General features: G+C 51.7%; 1 protein-coding gene across 1 annotated transcript; it reads left to right on the top strand.

Annotated features, from left to right (window-relative positions):
- The first annotated feature begins 1,655 nt into the window (after positions 1-1,655).
- LOC120923205 (connector enhancer of kinase suppressor of ras 2-like) lies at positions 1,656-8,571 on the top strand. Its single transcript, XM_040334917.1, has 3 exons — positions 1,656-2,224; positions 6,225-6,424; positions 7,514-8,571. Exons 1-3 carry the CDS (start codon positions 1,693-1,695, stop codon positions 7,721-7,723), a joined length of 942 nt encoding a protein of 313 aa, XP_040190851.1. The 5' UTR covers positions 1,656-1,692; the 3' UTR covers positions 7,724-8,571.
- Positions 8,572-10,088: the final 1,517 nt, after the last annotated feature.

Genomic DNA, 10,088 nt, shown 5'->3' with positions numbered 1-10,088 from the left:
CCTTCCCTACCTCCCCTCTCCCTCCTTACTCCCTCCCTACCTTCCCTCCCTTTCCCTCCCCCAAAAGAACACAAATACATAAAAAAAGAACAAAAGTATTAAATCTGAAATAATAACTAAATTCTAGGTATTGTAATTTCATTTCAAATTTGGCTGTTGATGAAAGTAACGAATACAAATTTATTTGAATTATGAATTATTCAAAATAACAAATGCCGCATCTAATGGAATGAATCAATAATAATAATAAGAATAATGAAAACTTTTTTTATTATTATTTATCATTAATTCATTCCGTTCCATTCGTTTAGATGCGGCATTTGTTATTTCGGATAATTCGTTACTTTCACTAACAGCCAAATTTGAAATGAAATTCCAATACCTAGAATTTAATAGCGATTATTAGTTATTCTAACAAACACCTGTTTAACGAATTTTTCTGAATATTCCTAAAATTTGTAAATTCAAGAATTCAAAATATGAAAATCCAAAAATCTTAAATAACTAATTAGTAATAGTTAACTTATTATTAACTATTACATTTTAGGTATTGGAATTTCCTTTCAATTTTGGCTGTTAACCACTTGAGACCCGCGCTATTGACAAAAGACGTCAACAGCGCGGCTCTCAAGTGCCAACTGGACGTCATTTAAAAGCATTACCCGCGCCACTGGGGGGCGCGCAGCGGGTAAACACTATCCCGGCGCATCGCTCGGGAACCGATGCGTGTACCCGGCGGCCGCGATGTTCGCCAGACACCCGCGATCGTCAGGAACACAGCAGATACGTGGAGCTCTGTGTGCAATGATGGGGTGTAAACACAGAGCTCCACGTCCTGTCAGAGGAGACCGATCTGTGTCCCTTCCTTGTACATAGGGACACAGCATCAGTCACCTCCCCCAGTCACCCCCCACACAGTTAGAACACACCCAGGATACACATTTAACCCCTTCCTCACCGCCTAGTGTTAACCCCTTCCCTGCCAGTCACATTTATACAGTAATCAGTGCATTTTTATAGCACTGGTCGCAGTATAAATGTGAATGGTCCCAAATTTGTGTCAAAAGTGTCCGATGTGTCCGCCATAACGTCGCAGTGCCAATAAAAATCGCCGCCATTACTAGATAAAAAAAAAAACGCAATAAGCGATTGGTTTGCGCAAAAGTTATAGCGCCTACAAAATAGGGGACAGAATTATGATTTTTTTTTTATAATTCTATCCCCTATTTTGTAAGCGCTATAACTTTTGCGCAAACCAGTCGCTTATTGCGATACGTCGAAAAATACGTATCGGCCTAAACTGAGAAAAAAAAGTATTTTTTTACAAAAAAAATTGGGATATTTATTACAGCAACAAGTAAAAAAAAATATATATTTTTTAAATTGTCGCTCTATTTTTGTTTATAGCGCAAAAAATAAAAACCGCAGAGGTGATCAAATACCACCAAAATAAAACTCTATTTGTCAATTTTGTTTGGGAGCCACGTCGCACGACCGCGCAAATGTCAGTTAAAGCGACGCAGTGCCGGAAGCTGAAATTTCGCCTGGGAACGAAGGGGGTTTATGTGCCCAGTAAGCAAGTGGTTAATGAATGTAACGAATACGAATTTATCCGAAGTTACGAATTAATGATAATGACATAAATAATTTGGGTATTTGTATTTTTGCAATGTATGCTTTACCTAGAAAATCATGACTTTGTTTTCTCAGGGCAATTCTTCGAGTCCCTTCCCTGAACAGAAACACGGGGGGCGCCACTTTTCCAGCGAGTCCACCTACTCCCATTCCTCCGCAGAGGAGTCGCGGCAGGACGCCACCGGCAGCACGCACTCCTCGGGGTGTCGCCCCACCTATAGAGAGCGCCGGTCTTGGCAAGATTTAATAGAGACGCCCCTGACCAGTTCCGGCCTTCACTTCCTGCAGACGGTGCCCTCCGATTCGGAGCATGTGGGGGGCAGGATGGCGATGTCACCAGAAAGGCGCAAACAAGCCACGCTACCGGTCCAGAGGCGCCATAACCATGAAAGAGACGGGCCCTTCCCCCTAGCAGAGTGTCCCCGGAGTCACACGGCGCACGCCCGAACGCAGAAACAGCGCAGCCAAAGCTTGCCGAGGAACAGGGATGGGAGGGGGAAGAACCGAGGGAATAACAACACAGAACCACTAGAGGAAAAGATGGAAGATGAATTACCGAAGAGGAAGCACAGCAGTTCCAGTAGAGAAGGTAAAAATGAATGAAGGGACCTTTATCTTCACACTATTTGAAAAGAAAAGTCAAATGTATTTCCTTTCTTATCATTCGATTTTAAAGGATGTGTGTGGGAATTGTCTTCATAGATGAGGTCAGGTACTGATGATGGATGAGAAGACTTGACTTGCCGTATGCTTCCCGATTTATCCCAAAGGTGCTCAGTAGGGTTGAGGTCAGGGCTCTCGAGTTCCCCCCACACCAGGCTGGTCCACCCCATGTCTTTATGGAGCTGGGCCCACCCCATGTCTTTATGGAGCTGGGCCCACCCCATGTCTTTATGGAGCTGGGCCCACCCCATGTCTTTATGGAGCTGGGCCCACCCCATGTCTTTATGGAGCTGGGCCCACCCCATGTCTTTATGGAGCTGGGCCCACCCCATGTCTTTATGGAGCTGGGCCCACCCCATGTCTTTATGGAGCTGGGCCCACCCCATGTCTTTATGGAGCTGGGCCCACCCCATGTCTTTATGGAGCTGGGCCCACCCCATGTCTTTATGGAGCTGGGCCCACCCCATGTCTTTATGGAGCTGGGCCCACCCCATGTCTTTATGGAGCTGGGCCCACACCATGTCTTTATGGAGCTGGGCCCACACCATGTCTTTATGGAGCTGGGCCCACACCATGTCTTTATGGAGCTGGGCCCACACCATGTCTTTATGGAGCTGGGCCCACCCCATGTCTTTATGGAGCTGGGCCCACCCCATGTCTTTATGGAGCTGGGCCCACCCCATGTCTTTATGGAGCTGGGCCCACCCCATGTCTTTATGGAGCTGGGCCCACCCCATGTCTTTATGGAGCTGGGCCCACCCCATGTCTTTATGGAGCTGGGCCCACCCCATGTCTTTATGGAGCTGGGCCCACCCCATGTCTTTATGGAGCTGGGCCCACACCATGTCTTTATGGAGCTGGGCCCACACCATGTCTTTATGGAGCTGGGCCCACACCATGTCTTTATGGAGCTGGGCCCACACCATGTCTTTATGGAGCTGGGCCCACACCATGTCTTTATGGAGCTGGGCCCACACCATGTCTTTATGGAGCTGGGCCCACACCATGTCTTTATGGAGCTGGGCCCACACCATGTCTTTATGGAGCTGGGCCCACACCATGTCTTTATGGAGCTGGGCCCACACCATGTCTTTATGGAGCTGGGCCCACACCATGTCTTTATGGAGCTGGGCCCACACCATGTCTTTATGGAGCTGGGCCCACACCATGTCTTTATGGAGCTGGGCCCACACCATGTCTTTATGGAGCTGGGCCCACACCATGTCTTTATGGAGCTGGGCCCACACCATGTCTTTATGGAGCTGGGCCCACACCATGTCTTTATGGAGCTGGGCCCACACCATGTCTTTATGGAGCTGGGCCCACACCATGTCTTTATGGAGCTGGGCCCACACCATGTCTTTATGGAGCTGGGCCCACACCATGTCTTTATGGAGCTGGGCCCACACCATGTCTTTATGGAGCTGGGCCCACACCATGTCTTTATGGAGCTGGGCCCACACCATGTCTTTATGGAGCTGGGCCCACACCATGTCTTTATGGAGCTGGGCCCACACCATGTCTTTATGGAGCTGGGCCCACACCATGTCTTTATGGAGCTGGGCCCACACCATGTCTTTATGGAGCTGGGCCCACACCATGTCTTTATGGAGCTGGGCCCACACCATGTCTTTATGGAGCTGGGCCCACACCATGTCTTTATGGAGCTGGGCCCACACCATGTCTTTATGGAGCTGGGCCCACACCATGTCTTTATGGAGCTGGGCCCACACCATGTCTTTATGGAGCTGGGCCCACACCATGTCTTTATGGAGCTGGGCCCACACCATGTCTTTATGGAGCTGGGCCCACACCATGTCTTTATGGAGCTGGGCCCACACCATGTCTTTATGGAGCTGGGCCCACACCATGTCTTTATGGAGCTGGGCCCACACCATGTCTTTATGGAGCTGGGCCCACACCATGTCTTTATGGAGCTGGGCCCACACCATGTCTTTATGGAGCTGGGCCCACACCATGTCTTTATGGAGCTGGGCCCACACCATGTCTTTATGGAGCTGGGCCCACACCATGTCTTTATGGAGCTGGGCCCACACCATGTCTTTATGGAGCTGGGCCCACACCATGTCTTTATGGAGCTGGGCCCACACCATGTCTTTATGGAGCTGGGCCCACACCATGTCTTTATGGAGCTGGGCCCACACCATGTCTTTATGGAGCTGGGCCCACACCATGTCTTTATGGAGCTGGGCCCACACCATGTCTTTATGGAGCTGGGCCCACACCATGTCTTTATGGAGCTGGGCCCACACCATGTCTTTATGGAGCTGGGCCCACACCATGTCTTTATGGAGCTGGGCCCACACCATGTCTTTATGGAGCTGGGCCCACACCATGTCTTTATGGAGCTGGGCCCACACCATGTCTTTATGGAGCTGGGCCCACACCATGTCTTTATGGAGCTGGGCCCACACCATGTCTTTATGGAGCTGGGCCCACACCATGTCTTTATGGAGCTGGGCCCACACCATGTCTTTATGGAGCTGGCCCAACCCATGTCTTTATGGAGCTGGGCCAACCCATGTCTTTATGGAGCTGGGCCAACCCATGTCTTTATGGAGCTGGGCCAACCCATGTCTTTATGGAGCTGGGCCAACCCATGTCTTTATGGAGCTGGGCCAACCCATGTCTTTATGGAGCTGGGCCAACCCATGTCTTTATGGAGCTGGTCCAACCCATGTCTTTATGGAGCTGGTCCAACCCATGTCTTTATGGAGCTGGTCCAACCCATGTCTTTATGGAGCTGGTCCAACCCATGTCTTTATGGAGCTGGTCCAACCCATGTCTTTATGGAGCTGGTCCAACCCATGTCTTTATGGAGCTGGTCCAACCCATGTCTTTATGGAGCTGGTCCAACCCATGTCTTTATGGAGCTGGTCCAACCCATGTCTTTATGGAGCTGGTCCAACCCATGTCTTTATGGAGCTGGTCCACCCCATGTCTTTATGGAGCTGGTCCACCCCATGTCTTTATGGAGCTGGTCCACCCCATGTCTTTATGGAGCTGGTCCACCCCATGTCTTTATGGAGCTGGTCCACCCCATGTCTTTATGGAGCTGGTCCACCCCATGTCTTTATGGAGCTGGTCCACCCCATGTCTTTATGGAGCTGGTCCACCCCATGTCTTTATGGAGCTGGTCCACCCCATGTCTTTATGGAGCTGGTCCACCCCATGTCTTTATGGAGCTGGTCCACCCATGTCTTTATGGAGCTGGTCCACCCCATGTCTTTATGGAGCTGGTCCACCCCATGTCTTTATGGAGCTGGTCCACCCCATGTCTTTATGGAGCTGGCCAACCCATGTCTTTATGGAGCAAGTCCATACTGGCCAACCCATGTCTTTATGGAGCTGGCTCCACTCTTCTCGGAAAGCTTTTTACATAACCCTGGAGGGTGTGTGTGGGAATTGCACCCATAAGTGAGGTCAGGTAATGATGTTGGATGCAAAGACCTGGCTCACAGTTGGCATTTCATCCCAAAGGTGTAAAGTAGGGTTGAGGTCAGGGCTCTGTGCAGGACACTGGAGATGCTCCACGCCGAACAGGTCAAACCATGTCTTTATGGAGCCAGTTTAGTACACGGGGGCGCAGTCATGATGGAACATAAGAGTCTTCCCGAAACGGTTACAGAAAAGCACAATAACTTAGAATGTCTTTAGACAACCCTCCAAATTATTGAGTTCAGCTGTCCCCTGTGAAGGGTGCTGGTAGGACATACAATGGAGTATAACCAGCACCCTCACAGGTGGCAGCTGGACTTAATAATTTGGAGGGTTGTCCACAAAGTAGGTGTCATGGTCAGCTGCCCAAAAACATTCCACTATAAGTCTGTGTGTTTATATAAACCCTGTTCTGCTGCCTCCTGAGACATGTGAGGGTAGACAATAAAATGCTGCATCTGTTCCAGACAGTAAGAACGAGAACCGCTCCAGCACAGACGGCCTGGAGGAGCTCTACAAGACCTTGGAACAAGCCAGCCTATCCGCCTTCGGGGAGCAGCGACCTTCCACCAAGCAGGAGTTCCGGAGATCGTTTATTAAAAGATGCAACGACCCCGTCATCAACGATAAGCTGCACCGCATCCGAGCACTGAAAAGCACTTTAAAAGTGAGTGTTGAAGAATGGCGCAAAGTTTTATGTCACTGATTGTTGATTCTGTAACAAAAGCCACGCCGCCTCCTTGTCCGTGATAGGCGGAACACTCAGTTTCCCACCAGAGAACCTACGCTGAGGCGACCTCAGCGTAGGGTGGGGCAGGCGACCTTGGCCTAGCGGGGGGGGGGGGCAGGCGACCTCGGCCTAGCGGGGGGGGGAGGCAGGCGACCTCGGCCTAGCGGGGGGGGAGGCAGGCGACCTCGGCCTAGCGGGGGGGGGGGGGGCAGGCGACCTCAGCCTAGCGGGGGGGGGGGGCAGGCGACCTCGGCCTAGCGGGGGGGGAGGCAGGCGACCTCGGCCTAGCCGGGGGGGGGGGGCAGGCGACCTCGGCGTAGCGGCGGGGGGGGCAGGCGACCGCGGCGTAGCGGCGGGGGGGGGCAGGCGACCGCGGCGTAGCGGCGGGGGGGCAGGCGACCGCGGCGTAGCGGCGGGGGGGCAGGCGACCGCGGCGTAGCGGCGGGGGGGGCAGGCGACCGCGGCGTAGCGGCGGGGGGGGCAGGCGACCGCGGCGGGGGGGGGGCAGGCGACCGCGGCGTAGCGGCGGGGGGGGCAGGCGACCGCGGCGTAGCGGCGGGGGGGGCAGGCGACCGCGGCGTAGCGGCGGGGGGGGGCAGGCGACCGCGGCGTAGCGGCGGGGGGGGGCAGGCGACCGCGGCGTAGCGGCGGGGGGGGCAGGCAACCGCGGCGTAGCAGCGGGCGGGGGCAGGCGAGCAGCGGGCGGGGGCAGGCGACCTTGGCGCAGCGGCGGGGGGGGGTCAGGCGACCTTGGCGTAGCGGCGGGGGGGGGGGGGGCAGGCGACCTTGGCGTCTTTGGGGGGGCAGGCGACCTTGGCGTAGCGGCGGGGGGGGACAGGCGTCCTTAGAATAGCATAGCATAGAATTTGTCAAAAAAAATGTAAACTAATTCAGAAACGAAAGGCATTACAAGGGCCTAGAATTTAATATTTCACCTCACTGTAGGGTTACTCTCACTCGTGGTTATGATTTGGAAGACCATTGGAGCCTTCTAACCAAATATTCCTTCTACTACTTACTTCACAGGCAAAGGAAGGAGACCTCTCCGTCATCAACTGCCTCCTGGACGACGCGGTTTTCTCATCCAAGAAGTTCAGAGACTGGAAACAAAAAAACTTTGAGTTCTTCATGGATATTTGTGAGTACAGCGGAACCCTGAAACCTCAGAACGGTGCCTCCGAACTGGCCGCACCCCAACTCACACACACGCACTCCTTCATTGAAACGCACGTCTGATCGGAGGTGATGGAACATCCGCTGGGTGCCCTGGAAGGAAAAAGAAAAAACATTGTAATATTTGTACATAATGTAAGGAAAACCGATTTGTAAATAGATTGGATACCAGAATAGTGCCACAGGATGCCTACCACATTGCATGAGCAAGCCAGTATTATTATTATTTCTTCAAGTATTTTTTACTTTTGTGGTTTGTACCGAGGTCAGTAATCCACCCAAAGAAAGGAACTCCTCTTCAAAGTGCAACTGAAGTCTTTAAGGAGGTTCCAGAAGGAAGACTTTGTTCCCTTTTTTTCAAATTATGAAGGTTTTTCGGCAAATTTTGGATGGTTGACGTCAAGCCAATTCTGTACGTGGCTTTCAATGAGTTCGTTTGTGGAAGGGTTTGTCTACATCGGTGGTCTCCAAACTTGGGCCAGATATAAAAACGGCATTTTGTTAAGTGACCCCCATGCGTTGCTACCATTGTGGCGGTCTCAGATGATGTTCGCTAGGTGAGCCCATCATGCCCAAACCCTTCCACAAGCTAGCCTGCTATGGAAACAGACAATATGGCTGCTTACAGGTGGAGTTGGCCTTGACACTTCCAAAATACACCAAAAAGCCTTCATGCTTCGAAGACGCGAACCTCCTACTTTACAGCGTTAAGGTTACCATCATATTAAAGGTGCATCTCAACGAGCATCCTTCTCCCGCTCAGCGTGAAGATGGCCGTTGTTGGGATGGAAGGTTTATCGCCAACGCCATTCACCAGAACGTGATGGCGCCATTAGGAGATGATGGCCTTGGACCCCCGTTCTCACCTTTGCACTTTGGTGTTCATTTCAATACAAAGCACATTGACATTTAATACTCTGCAGTTTGTAAAGTATTTCTTTGCTCTGCTGGGGGCCCAAATGTAGAGATGATATCATTACCAGCACAATATGATGTAATAAACGCAGCGCCGGGAAAAGGGGTAGGTGGAAGGGGCACACTCCATGCCAACCATGGGCAGCCAGAGCAAGCAAACAGAGAATGGGTGTAGGGTGGTGTACATTCTACGACACACATTAGGAGTGGGGTGCAGTTCCGCATCCTTGCCCCGGATGCTGAGGAACCTGTCCCGCATACAAGGGGGAGTGAGGTCATCTCTTGCAGCTATAGTAATTCTAATTATTTTCAATATATTTGGAGACAGTATAATCATACAGGTTCTTCAGTGGAAAGTGTACAGAGTGCAGGATTCAGGGGTGCACTGTGTACAGAGGGCAGGTTTCAGAGGTGTATTATATACAGAGTAGAGAGTTCAGTGGGTGTGCTGTGTACAGAGTGCAGGGATGCGCAGTGTACAGAGTTCAGGGGTGCTGTGTACAGAAAGCAGAGTTCAGGTGTGCGCAGTGTACAGAGGGCAGAGGTGCACTGTGTACAGAGGGCAGGTTTCAGAGGTGTATTATATACAGAGTAGAGAGTTCAGGGGTGCGCAGTGTACAGAGTTCAGTGGTGCGCTGTGTACAGAGGGCAGAGTTCAGAGGTGCGCAGTGTACAGAGTTCAGTGGTGCGCTGTGTACAGAGGGCAGGTTTCAGAGGTGCATTATGTACAGAGTGAGAGTTCAGGGGTGCGCAGTGTACAGAGCTGAGGAGTGTGATACTTACAAAGTGCAGGGTTTAGGGGTGTGCAAGGTCCAGCTCTCTTCCACAGGCCATCCACATCTCACTTCCACCTCTCCCCCTGGATTGGAGGGCCACATGAAATGGCTTGGAGGGCCGGCTTCAACCCACAGGCCTTGTGTCTGACACATATGACACAGAGGGTCTGGGATTCTACAAGGGTTCACCAGTGCAAAGATCTGAACGGGGGACTAAGCCCACCACACCTATTTTTTTTTCCCCCCGCTGTGCCGGACATGGAAGCTCTGAGATTCTGAAGACCTTCGAGACATTTTATATATTTAGATATTCAGGAAGTGCATCTCTGTATATAAAATGCTGGAATATAGAGATGACCCTCCCCATGCCCCCTCTCATGCCCATGTAGCAGTTATTGGAGCATTTTCTGGTCACCGTTGATCATAAGAGACTTTATTTTGTTATGGAATTCCTAAGAAGAAGAGAAGAAGGAGAAGGTTCCGGGAGGACCAGTCGGGGCTCAGCCTCCTTAGTGCCTTAAGACGTTTATTGGGCATCCTGCAAACAGCGGCTTTCCAAACTGCGCTGGGAACGAGTGCCCTGCTGCCGGGGGCAAGGACCACTTGTGTCACCACCTGTGCCCGCCGGGGCGAGGACCACCTGTGCCCGTCTGTTTTCTTGGATGCTTCAAACTTAAGGTGGCTTTCCGTCAACGCCGGAGTTCTCGGGATCGAAAGACTTTCTTTTGACAGTCACT

Source organism: Rana temporaria, unplaced genomic scaffold (genome assembly GCF_905171775.1).
Source record: "Rana temporaria unplaced genomic scaffold, aRanTem1.1, whole genome shotgun sequence".
NCBI classification, from domain to species: domain Eukaryota; kingdom Metazoa; phylum Chordata; class Amphibia; order Anura; family Ranidae; genus Rana; species Rana temporaria.
Note: the sequence above shows the minus strand (reverse complement) of the source record. Positions and strands in the feature narration are given on the sequence as shown.